The sequence below is a fragment of the Petromyzon marinus genome, unplaced genomic scaffold, assembly GCF_048934315.1.
Source record: "Petromyzon marinus isolate PM22_M1 ecotype Great Lakes invasive population unplaced genomic scaffold, UKy_Petmar_22M1.pri1.0 PM_G_Scaffold_24, whole genome shotgun sequence".
Taxonomy (NCBI): Eukaryota; Metazoa; Chordata; class Hyperoartia; order Petromyzontiformes; family Petromyzontidae; genus Petromyzon; species Petromyzon marinus.
Window position 1 is genome coordinate 2,134,795 of NW_027422806.1, and position 24,497 is coordinate 2,159,291.

The 24,497-nt window shown below is 48.5% G+C and overlaps 1 protein-coding gene across 1 annotated transcript; it reads left to right on the forward strand.

Annotated features, from left to right (window-relative positions):
- The first annotated feature begins 1,106 nt into the window (after nucleotides 1–1,106).
- On the forward strand, nucleotides 1,107–22,960 carry LOC142913316 (uncharacterized). The gene is made up of 3 exons (XM_076060849.1): nucleotides 1,107–1,292; nucleotides 3,749–4,879; nucleotides 22,946–22,960. The coding sequence occupies exons 2-3, from the start codon at nucleotides 3,800–3,802 to the stop codon at nucleotides 22,958–22,960; spliced, it is 1,095 nt and encodes a 364-aa protein (XP_075916964.1). The 5' UTR covers nucleotides 1,107–1,292; nucleotides 3,749–3,799.
- The last annotated feature ends 1,537 nt before the right edge of the window (nucleotides 22,961–24,497 follow it).

The window sequence follows — 24,497 nt, forward strand, 5'->3', positions numbered from 1 at the left end:
GTTAAAAGTCTAACACCAAGGGGCTGAAGTATATAAAATTTAATAAATATCGAATATAAAATAGCTTTAAGATATAATTTAAAAATAAAAAATACAAATAGGTTAACATAGTTAATATCGGCAAGGTGTCATTATGTAGATAACTAAGATTAAGGCCATCAGTCTAACTCCGTACTACAATAAACATTAACATGGCCTAAACCAAAAAAAACTTTTCGAAATCACCAAAATAAAAGCCATAAATGCAATGTAACAGTGATCATAGGGAGTGTGACCGAATTTTTTTTACAATAAACTACATAAATAAATTATAACACCAAAATCTAGAGCCATATTTTAGGCCACTGAATAGCAGTGGCCGCTAGGGGTGTACAACTCCTCTAGAGCAGTTTTGAGTGAAGATCTCATAGGTACTGATTCAAGTTGCAGTTTATTGGCAATAGCATTCCAGACCCTGGGGTCATGAATAGCAAAGGCCCTTCCTCCAGTTTTTGTACGGCAATAGGGAATGTGAAGCTGGTAAATGAGCGAAGACCTGAGGTCAAATTTGTTCTTTGAAACAGAGAGGAGATCCAGTAGGTAGTCTGCGGAATTTTTTGTAAGTACATCGTGAATAAATAAGATCTGGTGCACAAGCCGTCAAACATTAAGAGATGTTAAGTTTGACCCAATGTAGAGATCACAGTGGTGAGTCTATGGGGCAGTGTTGAGTCTATGGGCAGTGTTGAGTCTATGGGCAGTGTTGAGTCTATGGGCAGTGTTGAGTCTACGGGCAGTGTTGAGTCTATGGTGCAGTGTTGAGTATATGGGCAATGTTGAGTCTACGGGCAGTGTTGAGTCTGCGGGCAGTGTTGAGTCTACAGGCAGTGTTGAGTCTATGGGCAGTGCTGAGTCTATTATGGTGCAGTGTTGAGTCTATGGTGCAGTGTTGAGTCTATGGGCAGTGTTGAGTCTATGGGCAGTGTTGAGTCTATTGGCAGTGCTGAGTCTATGGGCAGTGTTGAGTCTATGGGCAGTGCTGAGTCTGTGGGCAGTGTTTATCAATTCTACAGAATCTGAGCCTCGCTCGCACTGCGTGTTCGCCTATCCGCACTACGGTTTATAAAAACGCCCTGCTAAGGCCTCACGTGATAACAGCCCCGCCGAGTCGCCTGCCCGTGATTCGAGGCACGGAACGTCGAATCTCCTCCTACACCACGACCACACGAGGACATTGTTTTGTTTGTAACCTCACCACGAAGGAGAATATAGCTCAAGACCCCCTCCCCAGACACCTACGCAGCGTTGCGCTGGTGAGTGCCGTTTTGAGGCCTATTCCGGGAGTGTCACCGGTCTCGGATAGATTGCCCAGCCGGCCGAGGCGGCACTTTGGCCGGCTACAGATGCCGCTGTCATGCGATGGTCTCCATAGAGACCTGGAAGATGGTCTCTAGGTTATGTTGTGGGTTAGCAAGCTTCCAAAGGATGCCTGAAGGCTGCCGCTAGGCTTTTGTAACGAATCTTTGCTGCGTGTTTTAAACTTGAATTATTTGCAATGCACGCGTGTCAATGTGCTCTAGAGGAGTTGTACAACCCTAGCTGCCACTGCTATTCAGTGGCCTAAATTATGGCTCTAGATTTTGGTGTTCTAATTTATTTATGTAGTTTATTGTAAAAAATTCGGTCACAGTCCCTATGATCACTGTTACATTGAATTTATGGCTTTTATTTTGGTGATTTCGAAAAGTTTTTTTTGTTTTGGCCATGTTTTTGTTTATTGTAGTACGGAGTTAGACTGATGGCTTTAATCTTAGTTGTCTTGTGGTTGTGGTTGTTATTTGACTTGCATCCCACTGGGATTTTTGCACACAGCGTTGGTGTACGGTGCTATTTCAGGAATATTTTGATATTTTTTTCCTGTATTTTCTGTTTGCGCAGTCAACACAAAGTCACTTTAAGATGTTTTCTTGTTCATGTTTTTTGTTTGTTGCGGTTGCACCCGATTCAAGAGCCGAATGGCTCACAGGGCTATACCAAATAAATGAACTATGAACTATGCGTCGCTCAAAGACTTCACTCGAGCGCGTCGTGTTCAAGCTCGCTTTGTCTACCTTAGGAGCTTACAAAGTGCCGCCCAATAATTTACCGTGCGTCTGCCTCTTAGACCGAGTGAATCGCTTGAACAAGTGCACATTCAGAAGCGTAAACTCTGCGAGTATCTCGTTTTGAATTTTGATGTGAAGCTTTCGTGACTGCAGTAATTCATATTCTTCGCTCTTTCGGTAAAGTCACCACGTTGAAGGGGAACAATAAAATAATAAAATGTATATAAAACAATAAAAATTATTACGACGTTTCGACCTGATGACGACCGTTTGTGTTATGGTCGAAACGTCGTGAGAATTTTTATTGTTTTATATATATTTTATTATTTTATTGTTTCCCTTCAACGAGACTTTACCGAAAGAACTAAGAATATCTCGTTTTATTCATAGTCCGTGTTTCCAAGGATAAAACAAATTGCACATTCTCATTACCAACACATCGACCTGGCTGGTGGTCACAGTTGCCAGGAGCCCCTTTCCCTGTCGGCTTGACATTGTTTTCAACTCAATTGTTTTTTTACACAGCTCTTGGACAGATGTGCGGCAGTGTTGGTTTATACCCTGGAAGGTGCTCTCACTCCAGGGGCTGTTTCATTGATGGGGAAAAAAAAAACTGAGCTGGGGCTGTAATCAATGTTACTCATTGGTTTTTTAATATAATTTTATTGTATTTCTACAATAAAATGTCTACATACGTGACTTTACCGAAAAAAACAATGAGTAATTTTATGCAGTCACGAAAGCTTTTATACTTTATTATGTAATCAATGTTTTATTGATCTAGTTTAAAAAATCAGCACGAACATCGGTGCCAAACTAACACGATGTCAGGCGCTAGATTTGAAGCTTTCGTGATGTGCAAGGATTCATACTCTTTGGATTTTTTTCGGTAAAGTCGCGGAGGTAAAAAAAATAAAGTTAAACCCAAGTTAAACTTTAGCAGCCTTATAGTTTACAGCAGTATGCTCTGCAAGGCAACCAGTTTGTCAGCTTAACTACTGCCTCTTGCCTCTGGTTCATGTGTGTAACGCTCTTCAACCTGCACACGGCCATCTCTCCGTCCCCCCCCAACCCCCTGCAGCATAACAGAAGGCGGCTTAACTTAGCCCCCCCCCACGGCCCTTCTTGTCTCTCCCCCCCCCCTTAACCTGTATACAATCTCGGGTGTCACTACCACCACCATTACACCACCACTACTACCACCACCACTAGCACCACCACCACTTCCACCATTACCACCACTACTACCATACACTACCATCACTACCACCACCATTACCACCACTACTACCAGCAACGCTACCACCACCATTACACCACCACTACTACCACCACCACTAGCACCATCACCACCACCACTTCTACCGCCACTTCCACCATTACCAGCACCACCACCACTACTACCATACACTACCATCACTACCACCACCAATACCACCACCACCACTACTACCATACACTACCATCACTACCACCACCAATACCACCACCACCACTACTACCGTACACTACCATCACTACCACCACCATTACCAACATCACTACAATCACTGACCACCACCGCTACCACTAATAACACCACCGCTACCGGGATGTTTGCGCGCTGAATGCTGGAATCTGATCCCGCGTCTCCTCCCTCTCCTCTGGCCCTCCCCCCTCACCAGCGGCCTCCCAGACGGCCTCCCCCAGCCCGGGCCCCGGCCCCGACCCCGGCCATGGCCACGGCCGCCCCCTCCGCGAGGGCTCGCTCCTCCCGGCCCATCCGGGTGCCCAAGCGCTCCACGGACGACGCCGGAGGAGGAGGAGCCGAGTCCCACGCGGCGCCCTCCAAGGTCGCTCGCCCGCTCGGCGACGACGCCGGGGGGCCGGGGCCCGCGCCGGGGCCTCCCCGCCGCGGCCGTCGTCTTCGTCGCCCCGTGACGTTCCGGGCTCTCGAGGGGGGGCGCCGCCGCCGGGAGACTCCGGCGGCGGCGGCGCCCCCCCAGGAGAGCTCCCGCGGCGGCGTCAGCAGCGGCGCCCGGCCGACGCCGGGAATCAGCCCGAGGGTCGCCCCGGAGCGCGGAGACGGCGGCGGAGAGTCGGGGCCGGCGCTCGGTGCCGACGAGGCGGCGGGCAAGGAGGAGGCGGAGGAGGAGGAGGCGGAGAGACGCAGGGAGGCCGCGGTTGGACCGCGTGCGGCGCGGAAGAGACACTTCGACTTTTGGTGGCAGGGCATGGGCAGGAGGGGGAGCAGCAGGAGGGGCGGAGGAGGCGGAGCGAGAGGAGGAGGAAGAGGGGAAGAGGAGGCCGAGGCGGCGATGAAGGCGGAGGAGGAAGAGGAGGAGGAGGAGGTTTTGGCCGGGCGGTCGCCGCTAAGCAAGCGGCGGGAGGCGGCGGCGGATTGCCCGGTGGGACCGAATCCCGATCCCTGCCCGGGCTCCTCTACCTGCCGCGCTCCTCCGCCTCCTCCTCCGCCGCCGCTGCCGGCGGCGGCGGCGGTCGCGGGCAAGCGGCGCTCGGCCCCGCGTGGGGCGACGTTCCACTTCTGCTCGCTGATGCCGCGGCCGCTGGCTGAGCCGCCGCCGCCCACCGAGAGGCGCCGGGGTCGCGCCCTGGAGAAGCAGCGGCAGCGACGGAGACAAATTCAGCAACAATACCGGCAGCAGAGAGCGTTGTCTTCGTCGTCCAGCTGTTGGTCGTTCTCGGACGCATCGTCGTCATCGTCTTCATCGCCGGAGGAGGTGGTGGAGGGTGACGAGGCGAAGGAGCGGAGGGGCGAGGAGGAGGAGGGGGAGGTGGTGGTGGAGGGTGACGAGGTGAAGGAGCGGAGGGACGAGGAGGAGGAGGAGGTGGTGGAGGGTGATGAGGTGAAGGAGCGGAGAGACGATGAGGAGGAGGAGGGGGAGGTGGTGGTGGAGGGTGACGAGGTGAAGGAGCGGAGGGGCAAGGAGGAGAAGGAGGGGGAGGTGGTGGTGGAGGGTGACGAGGTGAAGGAGCGGAGGGACGACAAGGAGAAGGAGGTGGTGGAGTCTACGGGGGGCGTCCGCAGGCTGCTGCTGAAGTTTCGCGCCAGCCGCCTGCAGCCGAGCGTCGACAGAGCACGAGACGATGAGGAGGTGGCGGACAACGAGGAGGAGGAGAACGAGGAGGAGGAGGAGGAGAGGAAGACGAGGAGGAGGAGGAAGAAGAAGAGGACGAGGAGGAGGGGACTACGGAGATCATGCAGTGCAGCCGATGATGGCGACTGTAAGTCGGGCGACGAGGAGGAGGTGGAGGAGAGGGTGGCGAGTCTCAAGAGGGTGGAGGAGTGCTGGATTCTCAAGCAGATAGACGACATCATGGCTGAGATACACCAGCTGGAGGGGAGATGCAGGGTGAGGAGGAGGAGATGAGGTGTAGGGTGGTGAGGAGGGGCTGGGTGGTGAGGTGTAGGGTGGTGAGGAGGGGCTGGGTGGTGAGGTGTAGGGTGGTGAGGAGGAGGGTGAGGAGACTCCAGGGCAGCGGGTGAGGGCGTTGGGAGTGGTTCACTCGCTCGCTCGGACACTCAATCACTCAGTTACTCAATCAGACACTCACTCAGTCACTCGCTCAGTCACTCACTCAGACACTCAGTCACTCACTCAGTCACTCACTCAGACACTCACTCAGACACTCAGTCACTCAGACACTCAGTCACTCAGACACGTACTCAGACACTCAGTCACTCACTCAGACAGTCACTCAGTCACTCACTCATACACTCAGTCACTCAGACACACACTGACACACACACACTGACACACACACTGACAACAACAACCGCCATTCGCCACTAAGTGGCGATGACGTCACCACGACGCTTGTGCCAGGCTATGCGCACCCTGAGGCCACGTGAAGTGTCGAACGCCCGCTGGCAGGAGGTCATGGGGCAGACCCAGGTGCCACGGGTCGACTGACTGAGATGACTGGCTGATGCACCACCTGTGCCCCCTACTGTGCCAACCTGCTGTGCTTTAGCCACCCGGCGGTCCGCTCGTTTTTCTGAGCGTCGCTCCTCCGCCCTCCGTTGTTGGAGGGCGACTGCCTCCAACTGCCCAGTAGCATCCTTCACGAGCCTCCTCCACAGAGGCCGATCTTGACACCGCTGGTACCAGTCATCGGCAAGTCCACTCAGCTCCACGTCCTCCTGTACCACATCACTCCATCTCTTCTCTAGCCCGTGCCGCGCCCGCCTAGCCCCCTCAATTCGGCCGAATAAAAGCTGTTTCGGCATGCGGTGGCTGGGCATGCGGGCTACATGACCCAGCCATCGCAGCCTTGCCCGCCGGAGAAGCTCACTGATGGGACCTTGCCCAGATCTTTCAAGGATTTGTGAACTCACACAATCCAGTCTGGTTAAACCCAGGATGGATCGTAGGCAGGCCAGACTAAATGTTTCTAACTGGCGAAGATGTTCCATTAGGGGGGGTCCACGTTTCGCAAGCGTAGAGAAGGGAGGGAATGACCGTGGCCAAGAAGACCTGAAGCTTAGTGCGGAGCGACAGACCAGGTAGCTTCCACACAGCGTTACGCAACCAATGAAAAGATATTGCCGCTCGACTGATTCGGAGTGAGACCTCTGCTGTTAAACTGGAGCCAGTCATACCCAGGCAGGTGCTTAGTTTTGGTGGGGCTGATGGTAAGGCCCCACCTCTTAGTGGCACGCTCCAGTCTCAGCAGCAGCATCTCCAACTCCTCCTCTGACTGAGCAGCCATTACCAAATCATCAGCATACATAACGTGGTTGAGCAATAGGGAGCCATCCCTTGACCGCACCCGGGCATCGATCAGCCTCCCATTATATCTGTACCATATGGAGATTCCCCCAGTACAGCTATTGAAGGCTTCAAGAACTACGTGGTCAAAATAGATGTTAAATAATGTGGGAGCCAGAGTACATCTCTGTCGCACCCCAAGGTGTACAGGGAATGGCTCTGACTCCCAGCCACGTAGTTTTACCCGGGCCCGCTCACCATCATGAAGGTCCTTAATGCTCGTGAGCAGAGGGTCAGGTACTCCAAAAGCACGAAGAACAACCCAGAGCCCAGGCCTACTGATGGTATCATAGGCCTTGACCAGGTCAATAAAGCAGAGAGTTAAACACACACTGACACACACACACTCAGACACACTGACACACACACACACTGACACACACACTGACACACACACCATGATACACACACTGACTGGAGGAGGTGGAGTGTGGTCAACACATCTACGCCTGAAACATTTTAGAAAGAAGTGGAGAATACGGAACAACCCACCTGTTGTCCATTTCGATTTCTGCGTTGCCTCTAATCTTCAGTCTTGCTGTGTATCCACCGTCTGCTGGAGCTCACCTTCTATAGCGAGGATATCCATCATCTCCAGTTTGTGTGTCTTTACTAAATTGTCTCGGATATTTCTTGCTGCTCTCTATGTCCCCTTCATACATGCTGCTGCATTGACATTAAGGTTTCCACATGGTCCATGAATCATATTTGCGGTCACTACTGCAAACAGATTTTGGGTCTTCCTCTGGATTTGGAAACTCGGCAGATATAACATCGATTTGGATTGGATGATTTTTTTCTTTCAGCCGGATTAAAATATGAGCGTGGGCAAGTCATCTACATCATTAGACCTCCTTTGCCAGTACCAAAATATAATAGGGGTTTTTCTCCTTTTTTCTGGCAACAAAACTGAAACCTTTTTACAAGGATTCATGTCTACTGCATTAACCACAATACCTGCAGTCAAAATGCAAACAAAACACACACTATGATAATATATGTGGCATTGTCCTTGAAACCGATTGGTCCACACCAAGGGACGGCTTTCTTGAGAGCCTCGACCCAATTGGTGCTCGACCAGAGGACACCAAAAGGTTTCAGTTTTGTTGCCAGAAAAAAAGGGGAAACCCCTATGATGTGGAAGTCCTCGTTTCTGCCACTCAATTGAGTACATCCAGCATCTTGTTTCTCCAAAAAACACGACTCTCGGTGAATGCTCTCGATGAATTTGACTTGCTTTTGTCTGAACACCCTGGCTGTGAAGTCGTATCGACGGCTGGGTGTCTGGCCGAATGAAAGTTATTACTTTTTTTGTTTTATCTGAGGCCAAGTTGGATTACATGTAAAGATAATAAATAAGTCGGGGACATCCATACGCTCGAACGTATGACATGGCACCTTGAGCATATTCGTGCATGCGTCTAGGGCTTCCTGTGAACGTAGCAGACGCCTGGATGCTACAAGGGGGGGGGGGGGATGATGTAGCGCCATGTTGGGCTGCGTATTACCACGGGAGCTGACCTGTAATAGCGGACATGCGTCAACAGGGGGTGGTGTACAGACCAGGTGGGACGAACAGGGCCCCCAGACCCCAAGAGGGGGGGGGGGGGGCTGGGGGATGTTCCAGGGCCCCCTAGAGAGTTCCAGAAGGCTTGGCCAGGGGCGGAGAGACCCTGGAACGGGGATAAAAGCCGGACCCCTGAACGGGTTTGGCGGTCCTCGTCCACCTGAAGCTCTGAAGAAGACTCTTGAGCGCTACCCTGAAGACCCTGAATACCCTGAAGCGAAGAGCCCAGTGACCCTGGCTAGGGTCGGGTTCAGACATAACCAGTGTAGGGTATGCGCTAGAACCAGAGTAAGGGCACCATAGTGTGGAGGGACTGCCTCCTGAGGTTATCGGCTGTGAGGGGTCGTCACCCCTCTGTGTTGTGGTTCCCTTGTTGAATAAACGTGTTGCCTCCAGCGAACCGTCTCGCCTCATCTTGGGCCCACTGCATGTGTAACCTGTGATAATGAAACCTCTTGTCGCAAAAAATTAGCGGCGTGCGAAAGTGAAAGATGTTAACAAAGTAAAAATACATTTTGATTTAAAGCTTTCGTGACTGCGAGGAATTCATATTCTTGGTTCTTTCGGTAAAGTCACCACCACGTAGAAGGGAAACAATAAAATAATAAAAATATAAAACAATAAAATTCTCACGACGTTTCGACTGCAACACGAGCAATCATCAGGTGTGAAACCCACAGCAAGAAATTTTGAAAAAAAGTGGCGGGTTTTTTTAACGTTAGCACCACAGAGAGCGATTTGACAGTTTATTTAGAAGGACTAGTCCATCTATGTTCGGAATAGAGGAGGGGGGAGACGAAAATAATGGAATGCGGTCTGAAAGCCACTGTAAGCGTGAACAACAATTAAGACCCGAAATGGTTTATCAAATCTTTCCAATGATTGCTAAGCCAGAATGCATCTTCCCGGTTGCAATTGTCTCTGTGTATATGTGGATAGCCTCATGAACGAATCTCTCATGGTAGCCAGATAGCTTACAAAGAACCTCTGTCTTGGAGAAGTCAATGTCATGTGAGCCTACTGAATTATAACAGTGATCTGCCACGGCTGAGGTGTTGGTCCTACCGTGTTTTAGGTCTGCATTCTGTTCACGAATGAGGTCCGAGACATGTCGTTTGGTTTCTCCAATGTAACTACTACCACAGAGGCAACTTAGTTTGTAGACGCCAGGGTACTGTATGTCCGGAATCACATCTTTTACAGACGGAACCAGATCACGGATTTTATGTAATGTGTTGAATCGGACCTGGATCTTGTGTTTACTCAAGATTTTGGAGATCTTTTTTGTGATCCCCGCAATGTAGGGCAAAGTGATGGTTTTGAAAGGCTCCTCAAGAGGGTCCTTCTTCATGGTTGGAGTGATAGCTTTGCGGATTGTAGTCGGAGTAACCATTAGCCTTAAGAGCGTGATGTACGTGCTTGAGTTCACTGGCTATGTGTTCCTGGTCGGATATGTATTGGGCTCTATGGTGCAGAGTCTTGATGAGGGAATTCTGGGATGGATGGTGGTTGGAATCCGGTTTCAGGTAAACATCCGTATGGGTAGCTTTCCCGTAGACGGAGTGGCTCATTGAACCATCAATTTTTTTTACCAATTCCACTTTACAGTAAAATTGTAGACACGGCACAATATATATTTCTGAATCTTTATTTTTACCAACATTTAAAAAAATATTCTCCGTTAAGGCAAAATTCTGAAATATTGGATTTTTAACAAAGCCTTGTGAATTCACCTTGTATCTGAACACGTTCAATTTATGCAAATATTTTTTTTCAAACGTATAAATAAAAAAGACATTGCTTACAAATATCAGCTCTATGTTTTCAAGTAAATTCATTTTGGGTAGTGAATAAATTATAGTCTAAATAAGCTACACATGACGAATTGTAGGCAATCATAGTTATAATCAAAGACATTTTTAAACAATCAGGTGGTCCCTGTAGTCGCCGTTAGAGACAATCTGCTTGAAAAGTTTATCAACATATACGAATACATTGATTCAAATAAGCAGAGTTAATTTCCTATTTATGGCATGCCAGTTATGTGTCAGTTTTCGATATTAACATCACCTTATAAAATAATAACATTTAAAATACGCACAGACAAGTATTCATTCGTAATTATTGACAGGCATATGAACAAAATTTAATTACTGCAGTGAAATATACTGCATCAGGTTACATCGTATTAAGAAGCTATTTTAAAAATACGCACCGCCTGCTTAACAGTGTATGTACAACGTACTATTGTAGTGTCACTCAAAACGAGTAGGCCATTGCATGCTGGCGTCTGGGTCAAAATGTAGCAAATTATAAACATTAGCTACAAATAATAGATCACAGAGTTTAGATCGCAACACAAGCAATCGTCATCAGGTGAGACAACCACAGCAGCAAGAAGACAAAACTGCTGAAGTAGGCGTCTACTTCAGCGTCTTCTTTTTGCTGTGGTTGTCCCACCTGATGGCGATTGCTTGTGTTGTGATCTAAACGCCGTGATCTGTTATGTTTCTGCCCACGTGGTGACTTTACCGAAATAACTAGAGAGTGTGGATTCCTGCGGTCACAAAAGCTTCGAATCAAGATTGCCGACAAACTACACAACTGAGATGATGCATCAATCATCGCCCCCTACTGACAGGCTCTTGTCCACATGCAGGCCGGTGCAGGGCCACCACCTTGTGCCACACAGGGGCAGCTGCTACTTGGGGATGCTCTTCGAGCGTCTCAGACGAGATACGAAACTCCGAGTTGCCGAGGCGATTAAGCAAGCACCATGTAAAAGCAATTATCATTAGAACATCGTGAATGCTTGGGAGCTTATTGGCTCTCGCTCCTGGTCAGAGATTGACCCAACCCACAGGTCCACAAAGACTGGCCGCTCGCTCTTACTCTGCAGGTTGAACCTAGGAATTGAGTGTTCAACTTCACATTCTTTTTATTAAAGGCCTGTGACAAAGGTGCATCTATTGTAGCGACATCGTCTCTGGCTTACACATCTACCGGGTCTCCACTTGACTTTGTATTGTCTAGGAAGTCCACCCACACCTCCACTTGCACAAACTGCTGGGAGTTGCCTCGCTCTGCCTCACAGTCAGAATTCTCCTCCTGCTTCACGTTGCCTCCATCGATGTGAAGGTCCCATTTTGGAGTTGAATCTTCATCTTCACATTTTACCTTCACTTCTTCGCTCTTCACCATCACTTCTTCACATTTCACCTTCACTTCTTCACTCTTCACCATCACTTCTTCACATTTCACCATCACTTCTTCGCTCTTCACCATCACTTCTTCACTCTTCACCATCACTTCTTCACTCTTCACCATCACTTCTTCACATTTCACCATCACCTCTTCACATTTCACCTCGATACCTTTAAAAATGTCCAAGCTGGGATTTTCTTCCGGTTCGTGTTTCATGAGGGATGGGCTCATTGCGGCACTTTGACTTTCACAAGCTGATTTCAGACGCCACTCCTTGTGGATCTTCTGATGCTTCTGTGTTCTCTGGTGTACTTGAAGATTTGATGAATGTGCAAATGCCTTCCCGCACACACTGCACTTGAAGGGTTTCTCTCCCGTGTGTACTCTGGTGTTTTTTAAGAGCAGATGACTGTGAAAATGCCTTCCCACACACACTGCACTTGAAGGGTTTCTCTCCCGTGTGTGTTCTCCGGTGTGATTTAAGACCAGATGACTGTGAAAATGCCTTCCCACACACACTGCATTTGAAGGGTTTCTCTCCCGTGTGTGTTTTCTGGTGTTTTTTAAGAGCAGATGACCGTGAAAATGCCTTCCCACACACACTGCACTTGAAGGGTTTCTCTCCCGTGTGTGTTCTGTGGTGTTTTTTAAGAGTAGATGAATCTGAAAATGTCTTCCCACACACAGTGCACCTGAAGGGTTTCTCTCCCGTGTGTGTTCTCTGGTGTGTTTTAAGAGCAGATGAATCAGAAAATGTCTTCCCACACACACTGCACTTGAAGGGTTTCTCTCCCGTGTGTGTTCTCTGGTGTGATTTAAGACCAGATGACTGTGAAAATGCCTTCACACACACACTGCACTTGAAGGGTTTCTCTCCCGTGTGTGTTTTCTGGTGTTTTTTAAGAACAGATGACCGTGAAAATGCCTTCCCACACACACTGCACTTGAAGGGTTTCTCTCCCGTGTGTGTTCTGTGGTGTTTTTTAAGAGTAGATGAATCTGAAAATGTCTTCCCACACACACTGCACCTGAAGGGTTTCTCTCCCGTGTGTGTTCTCTGGTGTGTTTTAAAAGCAGATGAATCAGAAAATGTCTTCCCACACACACTGCACAAGAAGGATTTCTCTCCTGTGTGTGTTGTCTGGTGTGTTTTAAGAGTAGATGACTGTGAAAATGCCTTCACACACACACTGCACTTGAAGGGTTTCTCTCCCGTGTGTGTTCTCTGGTGTGATTTAAGACCAGATGACTGTGAAAATGCCTTCCCACACACACTGCACTTGAAGGGTTTCTCTCCCGTGTGTGTTTTCTGGTGTTTTTTAAGAACAGATGACCGTGAAAATGCCTTCCCACACACACTGCACTTGAAGGGTTTCTCTCCCGTGTGTGTTCTGTGGTGTTTTTTAAGAGTAGATGAATCTGAAAATGTCTTCCCACACACAGTGCACTTGAAGGGTTTCTCTCCCGTGTGTGTTCTCTGGTGTGTTTTAAAAGCAGATGAATCAGAAAATGTCTTCCCACAAACACTGCACAAGAAGGATTTCTCTCCCGTGTGTGTTCTCTGGTGTGTTTTAAGAGCAGATGACCGTGAAAATGCCTTCCCACACACACTGCACTTGAAGGGTTTCTCTCCCGTGTGTGTTCTCTGGTGTTTTTTAAGAGTCGATAAATCTGAAAATGTCTTCCCACACACAGTGCACTTGAAGGGTTTCTCTCCTGTGCGAGTTCTCTGGTGCCGTGTCAATTTTCCAGTCCGATCCGTGCTGTATGCACGCTGGTCGCATTGTTGACTTGCCGTACCGAGCTGCTGTGCTGACTGCCTTTGCTCCATCAGACCAGCGTCAGCTGCAGACAGCAAATAAGAATATCCACACCATCTACACGTCAGTATCGAGCCATGGAGGAATGAATATAAACAGTCACACGTGACTTACACGTCTATATTCATTCATGTATTCATGACTAGCTGTACTACCCGGCTTCGCCCGGGACTTGGATCCACCACGTCCGGCCGCCTTTGTCTCCCCAGTGGCGATGTTCACACAACAACAGTTACTCGTTTGAGGCTGAGTCGACCTAGGGGAGGCCCAGAAGCGGTTCAAATAATCGTCGCCGGTGGTGGCCGTGAGCGGGAATCGAACTCGGGTCGCCGGGTTCGTAGCGCGGCGTAGCGCTAACCGCTACACTACAATGCGTTACTCTTCCACACACACACAGACACACACACACAGACACACACACACAGACACACACACACACAGACACACACACAGACACACACAGACACACACACAGACAGACAACGCTAACCACTACAATACAATGCGTTACGCTTCCACATGCGAGGGTCACGTGACAGATTTGACGTCACAGCTCACTTGCCGTCCAAAAAATCTATACATTATTGAGCTCTCCCCCCCCCCCCCCCCAACAAAAACACAAAAGTGTATTTGTATAATGTTTGCATGGTGTACAGTCTGGAAAGTACCCACATGGCAAATTTCCAGTTTGTTGCATGTCGGGAAGTACGCTAAACATTTTGAACAGACAACACACACAATCACAACTTTGCCTTTTATATATATTTGGAGATGCAGTGAAAAACTTTCCCAAATTCATCACGCGGTTTCAGTTTTTTTGATTTTCAGTTTGATTTATTTTGGTTATAGTCCCGTGAGCCATTCGGCTCTCGAATCGGGTGCAACCACAACAAGCAACAAAACAACAACACGACCAAGAAAAACATCTTACAGTGACTATGTGTGACTGTGCAAACAGCACTGTCATGGCACGCAATGAGAGGGCAAATGTCATAAATATTCCTGTAAGCCCTCGCATCTTCAACATTAATGTTGCCATAGAAACGTTGTGGGGTTTTTTGCTTCATTGTAAAAAAGAAAAATTATTATCAGTTATTTTTATTTTATTTTCTATCTACGTGACTTTACCAAAAGAACCAAGAATATTAATTCCTGCAGTCACCAAAGTTTAAAGTCAAAACATTCACACACGTTGACAAAGCCTCACCTTGTGTTGTTGTGGGCAGGTCGCTTCTGATAACAAGAGCGGTATAGCAGCTCAAGCGGGCTTGGCCTGGTGACAAAAGAAAATAAAAACTGCGTGAATATTGACAATAAAACAAAGTTACAAAGTGGCGAGCTGGGTGAAGACAAATTAAACTTAAGCGAGATAATTAAAGTGAATGCAATCAGGCGAGGGCAGGAGGCAAGGCCCCGCGTGGCTAGGCCCCACGTTGTAAAGTTCCAACCTGGACATCGATTCCCATGCTCACTGCTACTCAACTGACATCCCTGAGAGAGAGAGCGAGGCTCTACCTTGGTAAACAACAACAACAACCACCACCACAACCACCACCACAACAACCACAACGACCACCACCACGATGAGAATTTCTCACCTCGAGATTTCAGTGCAAGCGCGCACACGGCAACTTCCTGTTACCTCGCGACAGCAGGAAGTAGTATGACGTCACTTCCCTCCCAAGAGCGGCTCTCCAACTGAATAAATTATGTTAATAGGCCAGCACATGTGTCGAGGGATGGGGGCATGGGCGCTGAACCCGTCGCAATAAACTCGCGACGACTTTAACGGATACATTATGTTAATGAGCCGCCAGTCACTGGGCGTGATGAGTACTAGGTGCCTCGGTGAATGTATATGCTCTGACTTTAACATAGCTATTTCTGTGACCAGTTACAAGCTAATCACTCAGTTATTTCAATGCTAAATTCTATGCTAATTCCTTTGTCAAGGGGTACCTCTGCGGATGTGTATACTTTAACTTAGCTATTTCATTGAGCCATTTCAATGCTAAATTATATGCTAATTCCTTTGTCAAGGCGCGTGGTCTTTTTCTTCTCACACAGCTTAAAGGTCGTGATCTAAGCGTGGCTTCTTCCACTCCAGCGCTGTCCTCCAGACAGCCTCGTCCCTTCACCTGATGAAGGCCGCTTGTGTTGTGGCCGAAACGTAGTGATTTTTGTTAATTTTATTATTTTATTTTCACCTACGTGACTTTACCCAATAGAACCAAAGAGTATGGATCCTAGCAGTCACGAAAGCTTTAAATCTAGAATTTACCCAATAGAACCAGAGCACTGGGCGTAGCTTTGCCCAAATAAGGATTGCCACTGGAACGATATCGGCAGTGACCCAATCGGAGGTGACGTCATGCTCAAGAGCGCGGTGGACGGGGTTGGGGTGAATACCTTGGTGACAGATGTCACTAGCGAGGTACACCTCCCCCTGGCGTTTCACGCCGATGAGGTAATGCAGAGTGGTGATGTCACAGAGGTGGAGTTTAAGTTGATTTAGATTCATTTTCCATTGCTCCCTCCCTTGGGTGCGTGGGCTCAGCAACGTGGACATTATTGTGTATACACTGTGTGTACACTGTGTGTGTGTGTACACTATGTGTGTGTACACTGTGTCACTGTGTGTGTCACTGTGTGTGTACACTGTGTGTGTACAGTGTGTGTATGTACACTGTGTGTACGTATATACATTGTGTGTGTACACTGTGTGTGTGTACACTGTGTGTCACTGTGTATACACTGCGTGTGTATACACTGTGTGTACACTGTGTGTGTACACTGTGTGTATACACTGTGTGTGTCACTGTGTGTCACTGTGTGTCGCTGTGTGTGTCACTGTGTCACTGTGTGTGTGTCACTGTGCCTGGCACAAGCGTCGTGGTGACATCACCGCCACTTAGTGGCGAATGGCGGTTGTTATGTCACAGTGTCACTGTGTATGTCACTGTGTCACTGTGTGTACACTGTGTGTGTACACTGTCACTGTGTCACTGTGTGTGTCACTGTGTCACTGTCACTGTGTGTGTACACTGTGTGTGTGTACACTGTGTGTGTACACTGTGTGTCACTGTGTGTGTACACTGCGTGTGTGTACACTATGGGTATACACTGTGTGTCACTGTGTGTCACTGTGTCACTGTGTGTGTGTCACTGTGCCTGGCACAAGCGTCGTGGTGAGGTCACCGCCACTTAGTGGCGAATGGCGGTTGTTGTTGTGTCACTGTGTGTCACTGAGTGTGTACACTGTGTGTGTGTACACACAGTGTACACACACACAGTTTACACACTGTGTCACTGTGTGTACACTGTGACACAGTGTGTACACTGCGTGTGCACACTGTGTCACTGTGTCACTGTGTGCCACTGTGTGTGTGTACACTGTGTACACTGTGTGTATACACTGTGTGTGTACCCTGTTTGTGTCCACATTGAACCAAACCCCCGGCAAGGCCATCTACTTAATGACGAGAGAAAATTCACACGAAATGTCCTTTTCAATGAAGTCTTCCAGATGTAAATTGATACAAGCTTTTAATGAGGAAATAAAATCATCTAATTCAAAACACAACACAATTCAAAGATGTTTAATTTTAAAACTTCAAAAACGGAGCATGGGGTACTTGCGTGAATGCGTCCTTCGAGTGCAAATTTTGTGACTTTCCTGGCCTGAAGGCCGTCAATGTGTTGGACCCTTATTGGTGTACAGCGTCTCAACAACAGCAGTGGGGTTTGCCTCAACCGATGGTTACGAACATCCAGACGTGAATCAGCAAGGAGCATTTCTAGTCCCAGCTAGACAAAATCTACGTCAACACGTAAGACAAAACTACAATTTGTGTTGTAGAGAATGTACCTCCTCCTATACGTGTAACTTTCAAGTGGTATGCCTTGTAACTGATGAATGATCCGAGCGTGCTACCTATTTCAAAGACAATGAGTTGCTCCAGAGGCAGACGCTTCGTGAAACACAAAAGTACCCTTTGACCTGTATCACAAGAACAACGGGTCTCACCCGAGTTCTCTGTACAGGTTACTTCCAAAACACACACGCACTTTGTCCTACCATCACTTATTCAATGTTTGACCCTCAGACAAAATGTTACATGCACACGCACAATCAGACAAGTATTCATTCTAAATCATTGACGGGCATATTAACAACATTGAATTACTGCAGCGAAATTGACTGCATCACGTTACATCGTATTAACAAGAAGTAATTTTACAAATACGCACCGTCTGCTTAACAGTGTATGTACAACGTACCATTGTTGCGTCATTCAAAACAAGTAGGCCATTGCATGCTGGCGTCTGGGTCAAAATGTAGCAAATTTAAAACATTACGCTACAAATAATAAATCACAGCGTTTCGATGGCAACACAAGCAATCATCATCAGGTGGGACAAGCACAGCAGCAAGAAGAAGGAACTGCTGGAGTAGGCGCCTACTACTTCAGCAGTTTCTCTTGCTGTGGTTGTCCCACCTGATGACGATTGCTTGTGTTGTGATCTAAACGCCGTGGTCTGTTATATTTCTACTCACGTGGTGACTTTACCGAAAGAACTCAAAAATGTGGATTCCTGCAGTCACGAAAGCTTCGAATCAAGATTGCCTACAAACTACACAACTGAGATGACGCATCAATCATCGCCCCCTACTGACAGGCTCTTGTCCACATGCAGGCTGGTGCAGGGCCACCACCGTATGCCACACAGGGGCAGCTGCTACTTGGGGATGCTCCTCGAGCGTTTCAGACGAGACACGAAACTCCGAGTTGCTGAGGCGGTTAAGCGAGCAAAGCGTAAAAGCAATTATCATGAGAACATCGTGGATGCTTGAGAGCTTATTGGCTCTCGCTCCTGGTGAGAGATTGACCCAACCCACAGGTCCACAAAGACTGGCCGCTCTTACTCTGCAGGTTGAACCTAGGAGCTGAGTGTTCAACTTCACATTCTTGTCATTAAAGGTTTGTGACAAAGGTGCATCTATTGTAGCGACATTGTCTCTGGCTTACACATCTACCGGGTCTCCACTTGACTTTGTATTGTCTAGGAGCAAGTCCACCCACACCTCCACAAACTGCTGGGAGTTGCCTCGCTCTGCCTCAGTCAGAATTCTCCTCCTGCTTCACGTTGCCTCCATTTATGTGAAGGTCCCATTTTGGAGTTGAATCTTCATCTTCACATTTCACCTTCACTTCTTCGCTCTTCACCTTCACTTCTTCACATTTCACCTTCACTTTTTCGCTCTTCACCATCACCTCTTCCCTCTTCACCATCACCTCTTCATATTTCACCTCGATACCTTTAAAAGTGTCCAAGCTGGGATTTTCTTCCGGTTCGTGTTTCATGAGGGATGGGCTCATTGCGGCACTTTGACTTTCACAAGCTGATTTCAGACTCCACTCCTTGTGGATCTTCAGATGCTTCCGTGTTCTCTGGTGTACTTGAAGATTTTATGAATGTGCAAACGCCTTCCTGCAGAGTGCACCTGAAGGGTTTCTCTCCTGTTTGTGTTCTCTGGTGTACTTTAAGATGTGATGACTGTGAAAACATCATCCCACACAGAGCGCACCTCAAGGGTTTCTCTCCCGTGTGTGTTCTCTGGTGTACTTTAAGATGTGGTGACTGTGAAAACGCCTTCCCGCACAGAGTGCACTTGAAGGGTTTCTCTCCCGTGTGTGTTCTCTCGTGTACTTTAAGATGTGGTGACCGTGCAAACACCATCCCGCACAAAATGCACCTGAAGGGTTTCTCTCCTGTGTGTCTCTGGTGTTTTTTTAAGAGCAGATGACAGTGAAAATGCCTTCCCACACACAGTGCACTTGAATGGTTTCTCTCCTGTGTGTGTTCTCTGGTGTTTTTTAAGAACAGTTGACTGTGAAAATGCCTTCCCACACACAGTGCACTTGAAGGGTTTCTCTCCCGTGTGTGTACTCTGGTGTCTTTGCAGACTTGATGAATGTGCAAACGCCTTCCCACACACAGTGCACCTGAAGGGTTTCTCTCCCGTGTGTGTTCTCTCGTGTACTTGAAGATTTGATGACCGTGCAAACATCACCCCGCACAAAATGCACCTGAAGGGTTTCTCTCCTGTGTGTGTTCTCTGGTGTTTTTTAAGAGCAGATGACAGTGAAAATGCCTTACCACACACAGTGCACTTGAATGGTTTCTCTCCTGTGTGTGTTCTCTGGTGTTTTTTAAGAACAGTTGACTGTGAAAATGCCTTCCCACACACAGTGCACTTGAAGGGTTTCTCTCCCGTGTGTGTACTCTGGTGTCTTTGCAGACTTGATGAATGTGCAAACGCCCGGAGGGAATATTCTACGAGCCGACCCTAGGCCTACCGCTACCCAAGTCCGCAAATGCTCGCACGCCCCATCACGTACCTCGCGGCCGTGCTCACGGCGTCGCGCGGACGCCGTGAGAGTCGGAGGGACGAAGACGAAAGGGAACTTTGCCTATCGCCGCCTCGTAGCGGCGCTCGCCGGCGTCGCACGGATTCCGCGAGCGGCTCGAGAAGGCGGAGAGCGTCGCGTGCGACTCGTCGCCGCCGACCCGGCGAAACTTCGCGCGCCCAAACAATTTGAAGCCAACTCAGGGGCGCCGCAATGTGACTCGCTCCGCGAGGGTCGGCCATTCTCCTGGCGCCGGGAAACCGCGGGACTTTCATCCCAGAGACCCTTCGGATGAAAACCCGTCGTGCCGGGCAATCCCCCGCCAGAACGCTACGTGCGTGAGCTGCAGGTGCGTGCTCGGTGTGGGGGGGCACGGGGGAGTCGAGGCGATGGCAGAGTTGCTCCGAGACCGTGGCACCACAGCGGATCGGGAATTGCGTTGAAATCCGGCTCACGCAAAAGCACAAAAGGGGCGACCCAACGGGGCCCCGAAATCAAATCGATTCGCCGAGTCGACAAATGTGCACATCGCCCCGGGGATGGCAACTGACAGTCGAGTACGGAAAATCGTGATGTGCACCGATTCTGTTTATGTGCGACACAACTTCACGCCACATGGTCCCACGGGGAAAGACGGTGGCATAAGTAAATACAAAAACGAACCAGTAAACCATTGGTGATTGATCAAAGCTATGAAGGCGATGATCCAGGAAAATTATATTATGATGCTGTGTTAAAAGGTAATAAGTTACTCTAAAGTGCATGGCCATGGAAACGTTGGTAATGATTAGGAAAAAGTCTGAAATATGTTGACATGTTAATCAGCAAATCAAATTAAATCCACAGAGGAGGGAAAGAAGGATCCCAAGCATGCGACACTCAGAACCAAAAGTGGCAGAGACTCGGCCGAGAGAGTGGAGAGAGAGAGAGGAAGAGACTTTTCAGGACTTTATTTCCACTAAAAAAGTAACAAAAAAACATTACAGCAAAAAAACACCAAAATTGAAAATCAATAAAACATCAAACTCTTAACAGCGGTATGTGCATGAAATACAAATGGCACCGGGATAGAGGCTGTGGAAACGAGGCGGTGCACGGACATCTCCATGTGCAGCAAAGTTGTTCAAGGGTTTTTCAATTTTATAAAGAATCAAATGTTTTGACATCAGAATGCGATGTGAACAATATATTTTTCTCCCCTACATTTTCAAAACGAAATGGCATTGACATGTCAAACACCTGAGTTCGTTTTTTCAAGGATTCTGTTGTCGTAGCTACGTATGCAGTCTGCAAGTTTTTTTATGTGGGCACGTGCAAATATTGTCTGGGTACATGCAAATATTCCTTTGAAAATGTGTCCTAGACTATATATATTTGTAAGTTAATAAAAGTAGAATTGAAACATTAGCACAATGTAGATTTGTATGTTGTAGGGTAGAAATATATTTATCATAGCGATGATCTAACATTGGTTTAATACAATTTATATTTTTACTTAGAAGACTTTAGAAATGCAATAGACTAAATATAATGCTTGTGTTTTTAAAGAAAATAATATATTTACCAGGATTAAAGTTGTGCGAAATATGTTATAAAATCTGAGGCTTGGAGAATTGCATGCTGGGAATTAAATTGAGAAAGAAAGGGGTTAATGTATGGCTTGCAGAGCAGGCACACGTTACAGAGATTATTGACAAAACAGAATGCGATGTGAACAATATATATTTTTCTCCGCTACATTTTCAAAACGAAATGGCGTTGACATGTCAAACACCTGAATTAGTTTTTTCTTCAAGGATTCTGTTGTCGGTTTTCATTAAAGTGCAATGACAGGGGTAACACCTGCTGACATCACAGGGTGACACCTGCTGACATCACAGGGTGACACCTGCTGACATCACAGGGTGACACCTGCTGACATCACAGGGTAACACCTGCTGACATCACAGGGTGACACCTGCTGACATCACAGGGTGACTCCTGCTGACATGACAGGGTGACACCTGCTGACATCACACGGTGACACCTGCTGACATCACAGGGTGACACCTGCTGACTTGACAGGGTGACACCTGCTGGCCTGGCAAGGGCTTCAGGGGTACGGCCACAGAGGTAACAACCAATCAGGGAAGGAGGCACATCTGGGGCAAGGGCAACAGGTGGGGCTAGCTGAGTTACTCCGGTCACCTGCTCGAAGGGTTCCACGAGAGGGCGTGGCTAGAGGCGGGGCCTAGCCACGCCTCTGGCCACGCCCTCTCGTGTAACCTGCTCGAAGGTTCCACGAGAGGGCGTGGCCGGAGGCGGGGGATTCGCATTGCTGAGGATGTTGTAGGCGAGCTGACACGCCACCTCCCGTGCTCCCTCCTCGCTGGAGCTCAGAAATTTGGGGAAGATGCCGGCGCCTTCTCCCACCCCGGGAATCGACATCTTATAGAGGAGGCCCACGGGTATCCCGGGCTCCGAGTAAGCGTGCAGCTCGAATATTGGGTAGCTGACGCCGGCGGTCCGGCACAGCATCCGCAGCCGCACCTCCCACGACAGCATGGCCGCCTCCGGCAGCGCCTCGAGAGCAATGGGCATGGGCCGCAGGTGGAGAGGTACCCACCACAGTTGCATGCGTGCCCCCCAGCCCCCAAATTGGCTTTGTGCGGCTTTGCCGGTGCCCGTGCACTCCGGCTGCAGCAGGTCTGGCACCGCCGCCTCCATCTCCACCGCCGCGGCCGCAGCCACCCACTCCGAGATGGCCCAGTCCACCTTGATGGTCCGGCCCCATAGCTGCAAGTTGATTCGAAGGAGCTTCTTCCGGGCCATGGCGGCCGCGTGATGGCTCCCGTACTCGATGAACGCGTAGCCTCGGTTGAGGATTTTGTCCCAGCGACAGACGCTCATCTTGGCGTCCACCACGCCCTCCGTGGCACCGCTCATCGCCATCATCACCTCCGCTCGCTTCTTGTCCTTTGGCAGGCCCCCAATTAAGAGGCAGCGATTGTCCACGCTGAAGTGGACTCCAATGCGGCATCCGGGACGGATCTCGAATTTATCGAGTTTCTTGACGGCATCCATGGCTTTGGCGCGCGTGGCGTAGGTAGCGAACGCATAGCCGCGGTTCTCTCCGCTAAACTCCATCATGAGGCGGAGCTGGTAGAGATTCCCCACCATCTCCAGCACGGGCACCAGCTCATCCTCGTAGAGGTCGCGCGGGATCCTCCCCAGAAACACCTCGCAGCCACGGGCGGGACGGGGCCCCTGCCAGTCGGGCGGTGGTCCGATCTTCCTCTGTCCGTTCTCCCGGACGACGCTGTACCCCGTGCGCAACATGAGGTCCGGCAGGACCTTCTTCATGCAGGCCATGCCGAGCACCGGTGGTTTGGCTGCTACGGTGGTGCTGGGGCGGCGCCTTGGGGCCCGGTGGAGCCCTTGACGCTCCGCGCGGTCGCCTCATGCCGACAAAGTCACGGGGGGAATCAACTCCTGAAGAGCCAAATCCCCGGCAGGAACTCGCTTGGGCCCGAACCTACAGGGGATATGAAGAGAGGGAGAGAGTGAAGACAGAGATGGATGGAGAGAGAGAGACGCGTTTAAGCAGAGCTACCTATATAAACTCATAATAAAGGTTTTTGGGTTAGATCGCGTTATTTATAAATGTGTCGTAACCCTCCACCACCCGACACGGCCAATCAGCAAAAAAAAGTGTCACGTTGACAAAAGACAAATAATTCACATTAAAACCATCTTTTTGGTTTAGATATGTGGATGACACTTTGGTTGTCTGGTCACATGGTAAAGATACGCTTAATGATTTTCTAAATCATCTCAATGCACAAAACCCGGCCATCCAGTTCACCATGGAAATGGAGGTGAATAACACACTCCCATTCCTAGATATTTTGCTTGGACATGGCCTAAACGGTAAAATAACACACAGCGTTTACAGAAAGCAAACGCACACTGATACCTATCTGAATGCAGAATCACATCATCATCCAGCTCAGAAATCCTCTCTTATCAAGACGCTCATACATCGGGCTAAAACAGTGTCAGATGGAGAGAGTCTAGTGAGAGAGATCAAACACGTTAAAGACGCACTACGACAGAATGGCTACAATAATGCTCAAATCAACAGAGCACTGAATGCCAAATCACGATCGCAAAGCAATACTGCTGAAAGCGATCACATTGTTAAAACAATAAAAAAATTCCATATATCTCAGGAGTAACTGACAAATTAGCCCGTGTTTTGCAAAAGCAAAACATTACAGTAAAATTTGGTACAGTACACAAAATTCAAAAACTAGTATCTTGTACTAAAAATGCATTACCTAAATTATCAACAGAAGGTGTATATCGGATTAATTGTTTATGTGGCAGATGCTATATTGGACAGACGGTACGTAACATCAGCGTAAGACTAAAAGAACATCAGAGAAATATTAAATTATCTCAAACACAACTGTCGGCAGTGGCAGAACATGCTTGTCAACAAGGACACTCAATTGATTTTGATAACGTTGAAGTGTTGTGTAAAACTAATTATTGCTGGCAAAGACTAATTAGAGAATCCATTGAAATTGAGAGGAATAAAAATAACTTTAATCGCTCTGACAGCTACAGGCTTAGTGCGGCCTGGAAGCGTATTA

Excerpts from the sequence above, each read along its gene's own strand:
- LOC142913316 (XM_076060849.1), top strand. The coding sequence starts at position 3,800 with ATGGCCACGGCCGCCCCCTCCGCGAGGGCTCGCTCCTCCCGGCCCATC.